Raw genomic sequence first — 19772 nt, 5'->3', positions numbered from 1 at the left:
CAAATCGAGGCTCCGCACAGGCGCAGAGCCCATATGTATGAATACATAGATGACCACTTGAAGAACTACAGTTACAGATAGCAACCTATATTTATTATAATATTTTCTCTACTGAGATGTCTTTCTTTCATTCTCATCCTCTGGTTCTGCTATGAATTCAGTGTGCTGGTTTTGACCTATAAAGCTCTACACAGACCTCAGTACCTGACAAAACTGTATGTACTTATATGTCCCTTAAGGTCATTTTTAGAGGCCTTCCTCTGAGAGCCCCTCAATCTCAACTTTGATGGGTAGCCTTGAGAGAGAGCCTTTTCAGTGGTGCCCCCTTCCCCCCAGGTCATGGGATGCTCTCCCTGGGAAAGCCTGCCTGACATTCACTCTACTGCCCTTTCAGCACCAGGCTTACAGCACAATCCTATACATGTCTACATGTCTACAGATTGAGTTCAGTAGGGCTTACTCCCAGCTAATTGGGTATAGGATGGCAGCCTAAGACATTTTTGTTCTCCCAGGCTTTTCAAGAACTTGTTATTTTAGCCCCTTTGACATTGATGGTGGTATTAACCTCTGTATTTACTGGTGGTTTTTAGTTCCTGCAGTTTGTATTGCATTGCATTGTGGTGGTATTTCTGTAATTTAAGCTGGTTTGGAATTCTAGGATTTATTGTTTGATTTTTTTATTGCATTAAACTGTTTTAATCTATGTTGTATGGCGCTTAGGGAAATTGTTTTATAGGTGTATTGTTGTTGTTCAGTCGTTCAGTCATGTTCGATTCTTTGTGACCCCATTGACCATAGCACGCCAGGCCTTCCTGTCCTCTGCTCTCTCCCGGAGCGTGCTCAAGTCCATAATCATTGCATCAGTGATGCTATCTAGCCATCTCATCCTCTGCCATCCCCTTCTCCTTTTGCCTTCAATCTTTCCCAGCATCAGGGTCTTTTCCAGAGAGTTTTCTCTTCACATTAGGTGGCCAAAATATTTCAGCTTCAGCTTCAGTAGATGTCCTTCCAATGAGCAGTCAGGGTTGATTTCCTTTAGGATTGACTGATCTGACCTCCTTGCAGTCCAGGGGACTCGTAAGAGTCTTCTCCGGCACCACAGTTCGAAAGCATCGATTCTTTGGCGCTCAGCCTTCCTTATAGTCCAGCTCTCACAGCCATACATTACTCCTGGGAAAACCATAGCTTTGATTAGACGGACCTTTGTCAGCAAGGTGATGTCTCTGCTTCTTACTATGCTGTCTAGGTTTGCCATAGCTTTCCTGCCAAGGAGCAAGCGTCTTTTAATTTCATGGCTACAGTCACCGTCTGCGGTGATCTTGGAGCCCAAGAAAACAAAATCTGTCACTGCTTCCATTTTGTCCCCTTCCATATGCCAGGAAGTGATGGGGCCAGATGCCATGATCTTCGTTTTTTTAATGTTGAGTTTCAAACCAGCTTTTGCACTCTCCACTTTCACCCTCAACAAGAGGCTCTTTAGATCCTCTTCACTTTCTGCCAGTAGGGTGGTTTCATCTGCGTATCTGAGGTTGTTGATAATTCTCCCGGCAATCTTAATTCCGACCTGTGATTCATCCAACCCGGCGTTTCTCATGATGTACTCTGCATATAAGTTAAATAAGCAGGGTGACAATATGCAGCCTTGCCGTACTCCTTTCCCAATTTTGAACCACTCGGTTGTTCCATGTGTGGTTCTTACTGTTGCTTCTTGACCCTCGTACAGGTTTCTCAGGAGACAGGTAAGGGGGTCTGGTACCCCCATCTCTTTCAGAATTTGCCACAGTTTGTTGTGATCCACACAATCAAAGGCTTTAGTGTAGTATACAAAATATAAATTGTAAACAAATAATGAACACTGCTGCATGTCTTATATTTTACTCTCACTGCTTTGACTGTGTTGCATTTTTGTGCCATTGCCTTTCTTTCTATATGCAATGCCAACCCCAAAGTTGTTACTATTCTGTCTAATTACTCATAGGCTTAAAAGGCAAATAGTGCTTCTCCCTGTGTCCCGCCTATCTTGACCTATGCATGGATAGGATTAAGAGGATACTCTCAGTTGATTGTTGCACTGGGGGATGGGTACGACATTAGGTGAAAAGGTAGTGTTTTGTTTGTAGGCTCTGAACTTTGTGTATCACTTTAATGAATCAGCAACAAAGTTGAGAATGAATCTAGAGATTTCTGAGAATTGGGTTTTAAGGATAATTTTAATAAGGTTGTAACTTTTCTTGCATATCCAGGCACACAGACAAATGGCCTGGACTTTCAAAAACAGACTGTGCCTGCCGTGGGGGCAATCTCTACAGCCCAGGCCTTTCTTGGACACCTTCATCAGGTAAGTGTGTGTTTGAACTTTTCTCTGCATAAGAAACTCTGTAGAAGGATCCTTTCTCTGCATAATAGGAAAGCAAGTCCATGAACAAGCACAGTAGTGTAAGGTTGATGTGCTGTTCAAATATCGTATATAAAATGTGCCATGTTTTCAAAATAATGGTATTTATAATCCTATATAGCCCAGTGTAGGGAAGAGAATAGAAGCTGCCAAAGCAGTGGAGAGAGCAGCAGAGTCTTCTGTCCTTAAATATAGAAAGGATGAGTTATCACCCTGTGTGCAGGTCCACCTTGTACAGGTATGTGTGTGTGCATAAATGTTTGCTCTTAGAGGTGACACCATAAGGTAAATGACAGTATACATCAAGAAAATTTGTGAGACTGTTGAAATACTCATGTAGTCAAAATGGCAATCAATAAACAAGTGAAATAACTTTGGTTGACCACATCTTTACATCCTGCAAAAAGGCTGTTAGTATATAAAAATGACGATCTGAATTAGAAATCTGCTGTGTAGGATGTGAGCCATCCCTTAGTGAAATCAGTTGGACCAGTACAGTCTCTTGACTGTCTTTATGGTCACTTTCAAAATAGGATGGCAGATGTGCCATCCCTTCTTAACACCATGTTTAAACTAGACAATGATGTATGCTCAAAGTCAGAAAGTTAATGTAATATAACTAAGGTGAGGAGTTTCATATTCTTGGGAGTTGAGTGCTGCCATCTAATTGTACAACAGAACATTCAACACTTTACAACTTAAAGCATAGTTTACAGTACATGGGCATTTCATATGGACTTGTAACATATTGTTTGACTATATAGGACGAGTTGACTATCTTAGAATGTTTTTCTAAAGAATCAAATGTACTATGTTATGTATCAACACCTGTGGTAGACAAATATGGAAATAGATTTGGATTTCACTGTCCACTTTCTGGCATTGACTGTCTTCCCATTTGAAGAGAAATATGGAGATCCTTGTTCAGGAGGGGCAATCCATTCTTTTAGAGTACTCATTCTTACTCTGTCATCTGGTCCCCTCTCAAAAGCCTTGTCTGAAGGGTCCATGATTGTGTATTTCCCTTCTTAGATTTTTACTAAGAAAATCTGTCAAATTTGGGTAGGAGAAAGGAGAGCAGTTGAGAGTTTCGATACTTTCTCCAACTCCTCTGCCCACCCTACAATCTATCATAGAGGCTATTGACATAGTTGAAGCAAGGGTATTACTAGGTTAGGTTTTTCAGACCTGTCACTTCCCTTTTCACCAAGCCAAACACAGCCTCCAAGCTCTGAGAAGCAGGTGATTAATGTTTCCATTCTCCCCTGCATTTGAGATGTAGAAAGCAGCAAAAGCAATGCTGGGTTGTGTTTTTTTTATGGGGTGGGGTGATGGGAAACATTAGAATCCTATTGCCCATCTACCACTACCTTGGCATTGTCAGAAGGAGGGGCACTGCTCTTTTCTACAGGTCCTTCTCATGGGTTGGTTGCTTCAAAATGGGTTTTGTATTTACTATTTCCTTTAGGAATAAATGGCAGCCATTTATTATATGAGAGAGAGGAAAGGTATGAGGTTAGGGATATCACTGGGGCCTAAACATGCCCCTTGCTCAAGCTGGCTCTAGTATTGGACCAGTTGAAAGTGGTGGTCACTTTTTAAATAGTTTGGTGCCAGGATGCTTAAAGGACCTCCTCTTCAGCATGATCCTGCTGGCCCATTAGAGGAGGTCCCCCTCTGTCCTGCCACTGGCAGAAGTGTGATTGGTGGGCATATAGGACAGAGCTTTCTTCATTGTAGCACCCAAACTCTAGAATTCTTTGCTCCAAGAAGCATGCATAATCCCTTTGATGACATTTCAACCGCTTATAAAACCAATATTATTTCATTGTACTTTCATTTGGGTAATCAAAAGTTTTCATCCTGTTATTATAATTTTTTATTCTTTATTGTGCTGCTGTATGAACTGGAGGTTTTATCATAGTTTTTATTGATATTGCTGTTAGCAGTCTTGCAGATTCCTGATGGAATGTGCAGGATAAAAATATTTTAATAAATAAAATATTTGCATAGTTTTATCTTTTCATCTGCCTACACCTGCTTTGGGTCCTGTAATGCTGGAATGCAATCGAATATTGAGTGTGTGTATGTGGCTAAAGAGAGAAGGCAGCAATAGGCAAGTTGGTGAGTGGTGATGTTGAGGGTGGACATAGGCAGTGAAACAACTGGCCAGGATATACATTTAATAACTGTTCATAAGAGTTCTGTAACACCTCAGCAGCTGAGGCAGTGAACAAGGAAGGATCATTTCAACTGAAACCAGAGTGCTCACAGCCACTAGCTGCAAGGACAGCAGCCTACATTTACCTCAAGTTGTTCCCAGGTTGTTTTGAACTGGAGGATGAATTCATAGAATCATAGAATAGTAAGGTGGCAAAACTGTTTAATTTTCTTGCAAATCTAAGTGTTCCATGTTTTAATTTGATATCTGGCTGATCTCATTAAAACAATAGAAAATTGTTATTATTGTAACCGCCTTAAAAGGTTACAGAAAGCTATATAGATTGGGAAAGGGATGCTGAGTAGTGCTGTGATGATTGGCTCCAGTGCAGGTGTACATTGTTCAATGGAACGTGCTACACTTTTTGAAAATCTCTACTGAAGAAATCTTTGCTCTTGAACTTTTGAAGTGGCTACTGGTGTTTTACCTGCTTAGTTTGAATTGGCAGTTCTGTATGGTAACAACAGCTGAAGTTACCTTATCTTGCCATACATGTGCAGCATTTTTACTCCAGATTAATTCCACAAGGCATCGTTTAAACTCTCTAATCAAAAAGTTTTTGCTTTGGAACACATTGAGTTCAGGCCTTGGTTAAAATGGGCTTTTATGTATTTGCAAGCTATACCTAAGAGACATTTGTTCATAAGCTCATGCTACAAAAAGAGCTGAAATAGCCAAAAGTGGTAGTTTATTAACCTAGCCAATTCTCTAAGACAGCTGTGCATGGTGCTGCTTTGGAAGCCTTTCTCTAATTAATATGGTTGCTATCTCAGAATACTGCTGGGCAGGCAGATTAAACTGGATTTTGGCACTGGAAATAGGAGCTTTTTTGGAGACAAATTGTCTGCTTAGTGACAGATGGCATGTTTGTAATCTTGTAGAGTCCAACCCAGAAATGTAGGAAACATTTGAAGAGGCAACAGAATATTTCCTTGATTTATATCTCTGCCTAGGTTAGTGTTCCTATATGGGATATATTGTTGTTTTCTCAGCACTATGTTGCAGCCCATGTGGGGCAGAATATATGATGCATCTGTTTTGGAGTATCTTTTCATAAAATATGTTACCATCTTGTCACACTTGACATGATCCTCATCTGTTACCTTGTTTTGAGCAAGGACATGTTCCTTATGCAGTTCCTGATAAGGGTATATCTGTGACCAATGAAAGAATTCTGAGTTTTATATGCTGTTTTAAAATATTATACTACATCTTTGGTTTTAATATTTAATTGTTGGAAATTAGCTAGTGTAGTAAAGATTCGCTGCCATTTCTGACTCATATGCTCCTTCAGTACAATGTTAGGTCTAGAGGTTTTTTTTTTAATTTCTCCTTGATGTTTTGTGGAAGCATAGCACTTAGGGCCACTTCACAGGTTTCCTTTTTCTGACACATAGATAAGTCTGGGTAGTCAGCAGTGCTGAAAGTGTACTTCAGAATATGTAAATAATGGAGTGAGGATCTATCTCTTTTCCCGGGTACTGGAGAAGCAGGTGTTAAGTAAAAGTAGCATGTGAAGCAACCACAAGTTGTGAATGAGATACAAGCATTCATTAGTTATTGCACATCCTATGAGAACCATAGTTGACAGCCTTACCATTGTTCTAATTTGCAGAGGCTATACGTAGTCTTAAACCTGTATGGAGAAGAAGCATTGGGCTGTCTGTATTCAGTTAACTCCATGGTATTTCCATTGTGTAAAGTAAATAAAAAGTGGAAGTCTTTCTTAACAATCTGGATAAACTGAGACTGTTCCTTAAACTAAAAGGTTTCTATGCATAAAAAACAAATACTCCATCTTTGATCAAAGTTAAGGTATGACCTGGAGGTCTTATACAGAGCAAGATGTTTAGACAGAATACCAAAACATGGTTTGTCATGCTGCCTAAACCAATACCCAACTGACAAACCCTGGCTTGTGAGTGGCCATCAAGCCAGGATCTAAAGCCACAGTTCAAACGTGATTTGCAAGCCACAGTTTAGGCAAGCCATAGTTTTTTGTTGCTGCTGAACTATCAAATCATGGCTTGGGATGTTGCTCTGCCCTTGGAGGCCACTGTTTTGAATATCATCCAGTGACTTTCAGGGAAAGCAGAAGGAAATCCCACAAACCATCATTTGCCTGTGCCTCTGGAACACTAATCAGGGTCTGGAGTGTGAACTGTGGTTAGAGCAAACCATAGTTTGGCATTAGGTATGAATCAACCCATTATCTTAAATTACCTTTTAAAATTCTCATTATCTTTCAGCAGTCTTAAGTGTTTAGAAAACCAGAGAAACTTTGCTTGGAGCTATTTTATTTATTTGCGGCCCTTAAAAAAACCCCAATAACATCATTTTTATAGGTTCAGCTCCCTGGATCAAGTTTACAGGCTGTTGCCCAGTCCTTAAATGTACAGGTAAGGATTACTATGCCTTTGCATCTGCATCAAACTAATTATTTGCAATACTAATGTGGTGGTTCAGCAGACATTAACAAATATTGTTCAGTGCATTGGTATTGTTGATCTATTAAAGTAGTCCTCATGTTGTGTTACAGAGCCAAATCCTGTTGAATGTTGTTGTGAAAGCAGCATAGAGTGGGAGATAATAAAAATTGTCAACGTTGCTATAATTCATCCCTTGTTTAGTTTTTTAAAATTTAATAGTAAATAGTCATAGTTAAAATCTAAAACTGATTGCAGTTCATTGCTTATTGTAAGATACAGCTGACTGCTTAAGCTTTGTGTGCTACATGATGCCCTGTAGCATTATGATCTATTGGTTACTTCCCTTCATTAAAACATTCAAATAGTGCATCAAAAAGGGGAAGGAATATAGCATTATTGTGAAGTGGCTTCATTCTGTATGAGTGCTAAGGAACGAGAATAGAGCATTCTTGAAGCCCCTAGAAGATGCACCTAGTTACATATGATAATTTTGAAAGGAGGAGAGATAGTGACCTTCCTCTCTAAAAGAGAGAGGCTGAAAATTGCCTTGGTTGCCATGGTAAACTTTCAATCCCTGAGAGAGATGTTGGCAAACAGGCTATATCTCCAGTGCAGAATGTTTACAGTCCTGTGCTGTAATTATCTCTCAATGACTGGCAGAATTAATCAGAGCCTCTATGTTAATTAGCCTGCTCTGCAGTCCCCAAAACAGGTGGTGGAAAATATGCAAATCTATGCAGAATTTTAATGTTCTGCATAAGCAGTTTTAATTAGCACAAACCCCCTCTTCTTGTTTTTTCCTTTTCATTTGCTTTCTTGCTTGCATTTCCTCCCTCTTGGCTCTACTTTCTCCTTTTAAAAAAATAGTTTTAAATAAATGAATTGTGCTTGCCTATATAAATAACAACTTTCTGTTACCTAAGAGACAAGATACGGTGAGGTTTTGTTTTTCCCCCCCCAGATGCAATTCAGTGTATAAGCTTTTTCAAGCTGGTACTTCATTTAGGGTGAAATCCTATGCTGGCTAGATATATACAAGGAAAATGTACTTCCCTGATCCAAAGTTTCAATGCTCCTGGTGACAACAGGCTTTCCCGTGGGCAGCTCCACACACTCGGTACAGGTGTATATGTAGCATTGTGATGAGTGGGAAAGTTTGGAAGCTTTCGATTTGGGAAGTGGATTCTTCTTTAACACTTTCAAACGTCTCACTGCAGCACTAAATGGGAAGCTAGCTTGAAACCACTATGTATGTGTCTGAGGGAGAGGGGGAACTGGAGGTCCTGTATGTTCAAAAACTCTCTCCAGCTGAGTGACTATTTTGAGAGAATAATTCAATGTGACTGTGGCCTTTTTCCTTTCATTCTGATAAGTGGTAATATTGGCTTCTTTGATACAGTAGGAAATAAAAACGCCTTCCTTTATCTGCAGTTACCTTTGGAAACAATTCGTTAAAACAAGCATGGGGGGTTGAACTTACTGATTTAACTTAATCAATAAATGAAGGGAAGCTGTTTACAACAGAATAGGAAAATGGCTGTCTTACCATTAATATCTGCTTCGCCCTACAAAGGTATGTATATTTCTTTCCTAGTCTAAATCTAATGAAGAATCGGGGGACAGTCAGCAGCCAAGCCAGCCTTCCCAGCAGCCTTCAGTACAGGCGGCCATACCCCAAACCCAGCTCATGCTGGCCGGAGGACAGATCACTGGGGTAAGATGAGCCCAAGTGAATTGTAATGAGTCACCATCTCATGTTGTTGCATTAGCCAATCAACCAGTTAAAAGGTAATAAAGTGGATTGTTGCATCATAACTTCAGGCAAATCTGGATGAAACTATAATATTCTTGATTTATACCTGTCAGTCCCTAACTGTGTCATGGGACTGAGACCACCTTGGTTACCCTGATCAAAGATCTGTATCTAGAGAGAGAACTGGGAAAATTTCCTTGTTTCTTTTTCTAGTCCTTTCATTGGCGCTTGATGCTGCTGATTATGATATCCTGTTGCGTTCTATGCCCAAATCGGAGCCCTGATTTGATATTTTAAAAACCTATACTGCCTGAGTCTAGCCTATTTGGAGAACGCCTCTCCCTGTATGAGTTGCCGCATACCTTGAGATCTGTGGCAGAAGGCCTTGCACTACACCCCCACACGGTGATAAAAGTTGTCTTCTGTGGCAGAGATGCAGCTTTCTCTGCTGTAGCTCAGCTTCAGGGAACTCTGTCTAGGAAGGCTCTGTTAATCCTGACAATGCTGTCTTTTAGAAGTCAGGTAAAAACATTTTATGGTTTAGGACAGTTCTTAAATTTCTTGACAGCTGGTTTGATACGTTTTAATTGTAGGTGAGTTTTTTTTTAGTTTTTTAGTTCTATTGTTTTCATTTTAAATATAGTGATTATTACTGTGTAACCTGCCTTAAGCGGAAGCTTGTCTCAAGAAAGATGACATATAAATATATTTATAAATAAGTATGTCCTATCCTGTCCGACAGTGGCTCTCTACTTTGCACAGTTCTAGAAGGATAACTTTACAAATACACAGTTTTAATAGGGCATATTGATCCAAGCTGTCAAGAAATTATAACAAATTTCTTTTTACATGCTAGTTTTATTAAAATCAAGTCTGTCTTGCTCCATATTTGCTTTCTTCTGTAACCTGTCAGAGTTTCAGTATTGATACATTTTCTCTGAAGTCAATGATGTCATAGAAACAGTGTTGTGACTTGCAGGTTCAGAGTGAGGGGGAAAGTATTTAGTGTCTTTGATATGAGGATGAAGTCTTGGTCATATGTATGAATTTTAGACCAGCTATTTAAATAGTTTTATCAAAATGTAATTGTTAATGTCATTGGACTCCTTGTTTTACTCAAATTCTCTTTTCCATATGCAAAAATGGGCTTTTCCACTTTTTAAAAGTTCACATATGATGGAGAGCTCTATATGTAAGCTGTCAGTGTTTGTTTCAGTCACAAAAGTGTATGCTAGAACAACTTGGAGAGTAAATTAATGCATCACCTCTGCCATTTTAAAGGTTTGAGACATAAAGGGGAAATCGGAGGCTTTCCCATATAGTTTGATCTATGGAAGTAGGATGTCAGCTGTAAACTAAATGACACTATTTGGAATTTAGTCCTATTCAAAGGAAGCTGACTTGTAGTAAGTTAGAACTGGGATCCAGCCAGCAACTGTGTCGAGTGGCCGTGCCTCTCAAGTAATGGCAGATTCTTCACATTCAAATTATATAAATTACTGATTTCCGTATTTAGTGGGCTTTTACTGTAATCTCAGTATCATTCTTCATGGCTTTTACTTGGACCAAATGTGTGTGGGTATCTGCATACAGGGGAAGTTCTTTAAAAATCTCTCCAAATAACATTCTGTATCTTTTTGCCTAACTGCTCCTTGCTACACTGAGACTAGATCCAGGTCTTTGAAGCTAGGGGCTCTCCCAATACAGAAAATGGAAAGGATATTCATATATCAGAAGGCGTCTGATACCACCTGTTTCATAGAGATAATGTGTGTTTGGAAACCGGCAAAAATGTCAACCTACCAGCTCAATCCTATCAAAACAAAAAGGCAGACAGAAAGGGGGGTGACTCGGAGGGGAACAAATGGTGCACATGTTCCTCGGCTATATCTTAAGGCATAATGGAGATGATGGAACATGGCAGGGATTCATGCTAATGTGAAGCAGCTGGAGTATTATCAGTTTGTTTGGTAACCACAGCCAGTATTGCTATTTCTCATTCATCTGGCTAATCGCTTGTGCTTCTGGTGGGTGTAAATTTCCTTTCAAAGCCTGTCAGTGATGGCTTGTTCTTTTTGCTTGCTATTTCCTGTCAGTGCTGTTTCTTTCCATTGCTTGCTTGCTAATTACTTTTTTCACATTAATCTTGAAGCAGAGCCATAGAGAAGCTTCTGTAATCCCAGTGGTACCAATGGTCACAATGCTTATGCCAGTACCATTTTGATGATGTGAAATTAGCTGTATAGGTTGATTTCTATCTTACCTGGTGGAGACAGCTGCTCTTTATTTAGGGTTGTTTGATGGAAGTTTCTCAGGAATAAACAGTGATGTTTGCAAAAGGGATTATTCTTGCTATTAACTACTGTCTTAAAACTTGTTTCTAGCTCACATTAACACCAGCCCAGCAGCAATTATTGCTACAACAGGCACAGGCACAGTTGCTGGCAGCTGCAGTGCAGCATTCAGCCAGTCAGCAGCACAATGCTGCAGGCGCCACCATCTCAGCTTCTGCTGCAACGCCCATGACACAGATCCCTCTATCTCAACCGATACAAATTGCACAGGTGAGCATTGCCTTTCAGACTATTAATAGCTTTGGCCTGGCCAAACACGTTGTCTTCATGTCTGTCCACATAGCAGCTAAATGAGGGTCCATAAGACACTGTGTTTTGAGTACCTTGGCTACACAGTCTGCTTGGTCCTCAGACTTTCAAAGAGTACACGTCCCTCTTACAGAAAGCGATGGTTTTCCTTTTATCAAATATAGGCATGACACTTACACTTGATTAAAATAGTTCCTGAATGGGCTTTGTGTTTGAACACTTCCTCCCCTTCTGCTTGTGCAGTCCACTTTGTTTCCTCACTTCCTAACTTGCACAAATAACAATTTGCTGTAACATCCAAATTGGGCAAATAATGATTTACACATACCTTTGTGTGCCTGCAAACCACAATTGGAAACCATGGTTTGAAGTGGGTTTCTAATTCTGGTTTGGTATCAACCAGAAGTGTATGCAAACCAGAGAGGTAATCAGAGTGTGCAAAGAGAGACTGCAAGCATGAAGCCTGTTAACAAAACCAAATCATGATTTGGCTGTTAAGACTGAACCAGGCTTGCTTTTCCGGCAGATTCCAAGGAGCCATTTGAAAGATAAGAGCTAGTATGGTGTTGGAATTCAACCAGGGAGACCTAAGTTCAGTTCCCTGCTTATTGGATGAGTGGACCAACTCCATAGGATTGTTCATAAAAATGAGGGGGAAACCATGTTTGCTGCTCTGTCATCCTTGGAGAAGGGTGTCAAAAAATAATAATCTAGAAAGGGTTTTGTTTGTTTTTTAAGCCCTGCAACAGTTTCACTGCAGGGCTTTCATCATTCACTTGCTCTTTAAACAGAGCCCCACTTTGCATATTTGAACTGCTACTGTGAAGATATTACCTAAATAACTGTTTGTTTTAATAGAACTGTTCTTGAATAATTGATTAAACTGGGCAGATTTCTGTGTCAGGGGTGTTGTTGTTGTTGTTGTTCAGTCGTTCAGTCGTGTCCGAGTCTTCGTGACCCCATGGACCATAGCACGCCAGGCCTTCCTGTCCTGCGCTCTCTCCCGGAGTTTACTGTATTTTAATTAACTCTTTTTACATAGACAGCTTTCCTGAACTGTAGTCACCCCAATTAATCTGCTATGGGAATTATGGATAAAATAATGGGGCCACTGAATAGTTGCTAGAATGTTTTTGAACCTTTATATAATAGTGTTTGTAGCCTTCTTTTCACCCTCTGTTAAGACAGTTTATTTGTTGTTGTTGTTCAGTCGCTCAGTTGTGTCCGACTCTTCGTGACCCCATGGACCATAGCACGCTAGGCCTTCCTGTCCTGCGCTCTTTCCCGGAGTGTGCTCAAGTTCATATTCATTGCATCGGTGATGCTATCTAGCCATCTCATCCTCTGTCGTTCCCTTCTCCTTTTGCCTTCAGTCTTTCCCAGCATCAGGGTCTTTTCCAGAGAGTTTTCTCTTCGCATTAGGTGGCCAAAATATTTCAGCTTCAGCTTCCGTATCTGTCCTTCCAATGAGCACTCAGGGTTGATTTCCTTTAGGATGGACTGATTTGACCTCCTTGCAGTCCAGGGGACTTGTAAGAGTCTTCTCCAGCACCACAGTTCGAAAGCATCGATTGTTCGGCGCTCAGCCTTCCTTATAGTCCAGCTCTCACAGCCATACATTACTACTGGGAAAACCATAGCTTTGATTAGATGGACCTTTGTCGGCAAGGTGATGTCTCTGCTTCTTACTATGCTGTCTAGGTTTGCCATAGCTTTCCTCCCAAGGAGGAAGCATCTTTTAATTTCATGGCTACAGTCACCGTCTGCGGTGATCTTGGAGCCCAAGAAAGTAAAATCTGTCACTGCTTCCATTTCTTCCCCTTCTATATGCCAGGAAGTGATGGGGCCAGATGCCATGATCTTCGTTTTTTTAATGTTGAGTTTCAAACCAGCTTTTGCACTCTCCTCTTTCACCCTCAACAAGAGGCTCTTGAGATCCTCTTCGCTTTCTGCCATTAGGGTGGTATCGTCTGCATATCGGAGGTTGTTGATAATTCTCCCGGCAATCTTAATTCCGACCTGTGATTCATCCAACCTGGCGTTTCTCATGATGTACTCTGCATATAAGTTAAATAAGCAGGGTGACAATATGCAGCCTTGTCGTACTCCTTTCCCAATTTTGAACCACTCGGTTGTTCCATGTCTGGTTCTTACTGTTGCTTCTTGACCCTCGTACAGGTTTCTCAGGAGACAGGTGAGGTGGTCTGGTACTCCCATCACTTTAAGAATTTGCCACAGTTTGTTGTGATCCACACAATCAAAGGCTTCAGCATAGTCAATGAAGCAGAAATAGACGTTTTTCTGGAATTCTCTTGCTTTCTCCATGATCCAGAGAACATGGCAATTTGATCTCCAGTTCCTCTGCCTCTTCGAAACCCAGCTTGTACTTCCGGTAGTTCTCGATTCGCATACTTCTGAAGCCTAGCTTGTAGGATTTTGAGCATCACCTTGCTGGCATGTGAAATGAGCGCAATTGTGCGGTAGTTTGAACACTCTTTGGCATTGCCCTTCTTTGGAATTGGAATGTAAACTGACCTTTTCCAGTCTTGCGGCCATTGTTGAGTGTTCCAAATTTGTTGGCATATTGAATGCAGCACTTTAACAGCATCATCTTTTAGGATTTTAAATAGCTCAGCTGGAATACTGTCATCTCCGCTAGCTTTGTTGTTAGTAATGCTTCCTAAGGCCCACTTGACTTCACTGTCTAGGATGTCCGGCTCAAGTTCAGTGGCCGCACTATCATGGCTATCAGGGACATTATGATCTTTCCTGTTTAGTTCTTCTGTGTATTCTTTCCACCTCTTCTTAATCTCATCTGCTTCTGTTAGGTCCCTGCCTTCTTTGTCCTTGATCATGCCCGTCTTTGCACAAAATGTTCCCTTGAGATCTCCAATTTTCTTGAAGAGATCTCTAGTCTTTCCCATTCTGTTGTTTTCCTCGATTTCTTTGCATTGTTCATTTCAGAAGGCCTTCTTGTCTCTCCTTGCTATTCTCTGGAACTCTGCATTCAGTTGGATATATCTTCCCCTTTCTCCCTTGCTTTCCACTTCCCTTCTTTCCTCAGCTACTTGTAAAGCCTCATCAGACAGCCACTTGGCTTTCTTGCATTTCTTTTTCTTTGGGATGGATTTCGTTGCTGCCTCCTGAACAATGTTACGGACCTCCGTCCATAGTTCCTCAGGCACTCTGTCTATCAGGTCTAATCCCTGAAATCTATTCCTCACCTCCACTGTATATTCATAAGGGATATGATTTAGGTTATACCTGAATGGTTTAGTGGTTTTCCCTACGTTCTTCAATTTAAGCCGAAATTTTGCAACAAGAAGCTCATGATCTGAGCCACAGTCAGCTCCAGGTCTTGTTTTGACTGACTGTATAGAGCTTCTCCATCTTTGGCTGCAAAGGACATAATCAATCTGATTTCGATATTGACCATCTGGTGATGTCCATGTGTAGAGTCACCTCTTGTGCTGTTGGAAAAGAGTGTTTGCTATGATCATCGTGTTCTCTTGGCAAAACCCTATTAGCTTTTGTCCTGCTTCATTTTGTGCACCAAGGCCATGCCTGCCTGTTATCCCGGTGATTTCTTGACTTCCTCCTTTAGCATTCCGATCCCCTATGATGAAGAGGACATCTTATTTTGGTGTTAGTTCCAGAAGGTGTTGTAGGTCTTCATAGAACCGATCAACCTCAGCTTCTTCGGCATCAGTGGTTGGGGCATAGACTTGAATTACTGTGATATTGAATGGTTTGCCTTGGATTCGTACTGAGATCATTCTATCATTTTTGAGATTGTACCCCAGTACTGCTTTTCACACCCTTTTGTTGACTATGAGTGCTACTCCATTTCTTCTAAGGGATTCTTGCCCACAGTAGTAGATATGATGGTCACCTGAATTAAATTCGCCCATGCCTGTCCATTTTAGTTCGCTGATTCCCAAGATGTCGATGTTCAATCTTGCCATCTCATGTTTGACCACCTCTAGCTTACCTTGATTCATTGATCTGACATTCCAGGTTCCTAAACAATATTGTTCTTTACAGCATCTGACTTTCTTTTCACCACCAGACATATCCAGAGCTGAGTGTCCTTTCGGCTTTGGCCCAGCCGCTTCAGTCTTTCTGGCACTACTTGGAAATACCCTCTGCTCTTCCCCAGTAGTATATTGGACACCTTCCGACCTGAGGGGCTTATCTTCCGGCGTCATCTCTTTTAGCCTTGTGATACGTTCCATGGGGTTTTCTTGGCAAGGATACTGGAGTGCGTTGCCATTTCCTTCTCCAGTGGACCACATTTTGTCAGAACTCTCTGCCATGACCTGTCCGTCTTGGGTGGCCCTGCACGGCATAGCTTATGGCTTCACTGAGTTACGCAAGCCCCTTCGCCACAACAAGGCAGTGATCCATGAAGGGGAGACAGTTTATAGAACTGATATAAACATAGTTATACAACAACCTGACAGATACAATGTAGGAGTAAGCAACCTGATGCCCTCAAGTTGTTTTGGAGTACAACTCCCATAAAGCCCAGCCAGTGGTCAGGATTTATGGGAGTTTTAGCCTAAAGTACCTAGAGGACACGAGGGAAGCTGTGATGGGCAAATTTTGTTGCATCTGAAGGCTCCCTTGCTGCTAGGGTTGCATAAGCCATCAAGTCCATCAGTATGATCCCCAAGGTTAATTCTGTGATACGTAAAATCGATAAACAGGACCATGATGACAGATAGAGTTTGGCGACTGCCCGTATGTTGTTCCATATTTACTTCCCCACACCAGACCATTTTAAATAGTCCCCATATAAATAAGTGGGGGCCCTAATGCTGAGGATTTTTTTCCTGTTAATAAATATGATGAGGGAATGATATTAAAGGCAAAACTGAAGTACTTTGGCCACATAATGAGAAGACAGGATACCCTGGAGAAGATGCTGATGCTAGGGAAAGTGGAAGGCAAAAGGAAGAGGGGCCGACCAAGGGCATGGTGGATGGATGATATTCTGGAGGTGACGGACTCGACCTTGGGGGAGCTGGGGGTGGCGACGGCCGACAGGAAGCTCTGGCGTGGGCTGGTCCATGAAGTCACGAAGAGTCGGAAGCAACTGACCGAATAAACAACAAACAAATAGCTGAAAACCTCAAGAGTTTACAACAGAAGTGGTGATGAGACGCATAGCCTTCTATCTAGACTTTCCTTTCGGTCAGGGTTATACCATTTTTCTAGGCCATGTAGTGAGTTTTTGTTCATTGTCTTATGTGCTTTTAAGTAAATATATGGATGTACTGTGTTTAGGAAATAAGAACTTTGGATCCTTCTACTTTTTCAAAGGGCTTTATTTTGTTTTTGAAGGAAAGGGAGTGAATGTTTCATTCTGGATATGTTATAACACATTTTGCTTCTTGAAGGATTTGCAGCACCTGCAGCAGCTCCAACAACAGAATCTCAACCTGCAACAGTTTGTGTTGGTGCATCCAACAACCAACTTGCAACCAGCACAGTTCATCATCTCACAAACACCGCAGGGGCAGCAGGGTAAGACATTTCTAAAAGGACCTAGAGGGATTTTTGTATCAAAAGATATTTTCAAGAAGTCCTCTAAAGACATTTTGTTGTAGGCAAAGCACCAATCAGGTATTCAGTACTCAGACATAAAGATTTTATTAGGAAACAAGTGTGATCATTTTGTTGGGATTAGATGATAAGCAGGTCACCGTCTAGTTCAAGAAGCCCTCCTATTTGAGGAAGGTACAAAGTTTAAATTTCTTTGCAGTGGTCAGGGGTTCTTTAGCAGCATTGCCTACTTACGTTTTGGCCATCTGACCTTAACACCTGAGTAACTAAGTGGGTATTTCCCCAGCAAATGCTACTGCTTCCAAGTGTGCCATGAGCATTCTAGAGAAAAGCGGTTGTGACTACTTTTGCCAGCAACATTTACATGGGTCTGTACTAATTTTCTTTACTAAATGGAAACAGAGGGCAGTTCGGACATAATTATAGCAATGGTTTAACATTATGTGAATGGCCTTGGATGAACCCCCTGGTAAAGTTGAGAGGAGGAGATTTGAAGCATCCGCTTTAGTTTTTGAACTAGCTACAGTTTCCTATTACATTAAAAATTTGGAGAATTGTATTTAGTTTAAATTATACTTGGCGAACAAGCCAGGGTGATAAACCATTGTTTGAACTTGGCTTTTTTGGACTAATCATAGTTTAATCACTGTTCCCCCCTGATTTGAGACATAATGGGAAGCTGTAGTTTAGCTTTACATTTAAAAGAGCCCAGAGTGTATAAGGCAGACCAAAATACTTTGCTGTAAGATCATGATATCTAGTAAGCTTTCATTCATGGCTCCCTTCACTAGAAAACCTCACTGTACTCCCCTCTTCAACATTATCTTTGGGGGGTGGGGGGGATTTTCACAACAGTGAGGATACAAACACCCCCACCCCCACCCTGATGCCTGGATTTGGGCTAAAGACTCTAGCTATGAATCATCATTCCCCTCTAAAATTTCTTTCCCACCTTCTATGCAGTCTTTAAGCTGCTTAAAGAAGAGACTGCATAAAAGGATGGATGCCATAGTTCTATGATGTTTTGCACCAGCTACTGCTTCAGGAGCACAATGACTGCCCATAGCTAAACTAATATTCCTTTCCCTGCTCAAGTTCAGTTGTTTTTGGTGGGGGTGAGGGAATGATATGCCTGAAATAGATTTCCTTCCGCGGTGGGAAGGGTTGTAAGTACAATACACCCAAGGAAATGTACATACTGTACTACAAGATGCCATGCTGCAGTAAATCATGCTGATCAATAGCATTTATGTAAATTTGTTTACTTGCATCTTCTCTATTTCAGGTCTCCTGCAAGCGCAGAATCTCTTAACGCAACTACCTCAGCAAAGCCAAGCCAACCTCCTGCAGTCTCAGCCAAGCATCACTTTCACCTCTCAGGTCAGCCTTCTTTCTTTGCGGTTTGTTCCTACTTGGTTGAAGTAGGTTGGAAGGATTTAGGCTGTACTGTGTGCCAAAAGTTGCTGATCTCATTCTTCTAGATGATAAGTGGGTATCCATCTCTCCCTTGAGAGGTCATTGTCAGTTTCTAAATAAATTTGCACTTCGTTTGTGGCAAGTCTTGCACATTTCATGCATGTGTCAGACTGCATTTTATATGATCATAAAATTCCTGGAAAATTTCCCTGCGGGGCTTGTCATTACGGTGGGCAGCCACCATTTTAAATATTCAAGCTGCAGTGGGCGTGTGCTGTAGTTTGTCGTTACATACAAACTTGGCGAGGGTGAGTAGTTGGAGTGGTTGATAAAACCCTGTTTTAGGGTTGCAGGTGGTTTGTTAACCACCCCAACAACCTACCCTCACCAGGTTTGCATGTAATTATAAGCTATGGCACATCCCCACCGCAGTGCGAATATTCAGAATGGGATCCACCGCTTCAGCGAAAAGCACCACATGGAAATTCACCCATGGTGGCTTTTCGTTATGTGTGAACCACATCAATATCTCAAACAGTGTTTTTCAGTAGAAAGCTATACACATTCAGAGAGGATAGATGCAGCTGCTGTCCTAAACTTGTTTGTTCTAGCATCATGTTCTGTTTCATCATGGGTTGGTTCACACAACTGAACAGCCCACCTTAGCATAACCTGTGGTCCCCAGGTTTACACAACACAACAAGCCACAGCCGGGCATTAAATATGCAAATCTGACCCAGCATGTGCTGCAACCTAAATAAGCCATGTGGTGGGCTGTTTTGATCGTGCGAACTGGGTCAAGTCTCTCCTCTTGGGCTGTTTGAACATTTCTCCTCTCCCTTCCCTGCCCCTTCACTGAAGATGCAAGTGAACATCCAAACTGGAAGATCCCATGTTTGTTTGAACATGACATTCCTTGATTCAGTCATTCCTTTCTCTGCATAGTGAGAAAAACAGGGAGAAAGTGCACTTTGTTTTCAAACAGAAAAATCATAGTCAAGAAACTCCTGTGAAATTTGTTGTTTTAGGAGTTGCCCTGTTAAGTAAAATCTCTTTGACAGTACTCTTGTAGGTGGTTATTTTAGAAATGAATGTAAATAAAATAAAATATAGTATCATTGCTCTTGGGCAGTATAGAAATGTAAATTTGTAATCATACTCTCCTCTTGTTCCTCACATTTCTCAGCAGCCAGCAACCCCAACACGCACAATAGCAGCAACCCCTATTCAGCCACTTCCACAGAGCCAGTCAACACCAAAGCGAATTGATACCCCCAGCTTGGAAGAGCCCAGTGATCTTGAGGAGCTTGAGCAGTTTGCCAAGACTTTCAAACAAAGACGGATCAAACTTGGATTCACTCAGGTAACATTGAAGACTTAGGATCCC

The 19772-nt window shown here is 41.3% G+C and overlaps 1 protein-coding gene across 9 annotated transcripts in view; it reads left to right on the top strand.

The window, feature by feature from the left end:
* Positions 1-19772, top strand: part of POU2F1 (POU class 2 homeobox 1) — a 138071-nt gene that overhangs the window by 95239 nt on the left and 23060 nt on the right. For 6 of the 9 annotated variants that reach the window (XM_084843430.1, XM_084843433.1, XM_084843437.1 and 3 more), the window contains 7 exons: positions 2244-2338; positions 6962-7015; positions 8640-8759; positions 11183-11362; positions 16804-16930; positions 18255-18349; positions 19572-19748. In XM_084843430.1, coding sequence (XP_084699556.1) covers positions 2244-2338; positions 6962-7015; positions 8640-8759; positions 11183-11362; positions 16804-16930; positions 18255-18349; positions 19572-19748 — 848 coding nt within the window. The remainder of the gene's footprint in view (positions 1-2243; positions 2339-6961; positions 7016-8639; positions 8760-11182; positions 11363-16803; positions 16931-18254; positions 18350-19571; positions 19749-19772) is intronic. The other 3 variants (XM_084843434.1, XM_084843432.1, XM_084843436.1) reach the window with 2 other exon arrangements.

The sequence above is a fragment of the Heloderma suspectum genome, chromosome 3 (genome assembly GCF_057233095.1).
Source record: "Heloderma suspectum isolate Gila_16-S chromosome 3, 16-S_ref, whole genome shotgun sequence".
Classification (NCBI taxonomy): Eukaryota; Metazoa; Chordata; class Lepidosauria; order Squamata; family Helodermatidae; genus Heloderma; species Heloderma suspectum.
The sequence above is the reverse complement of the archived record's forward strand: the minus strand, read 5'-3'. Positions and strand labels throughout refer to the sequence as shown.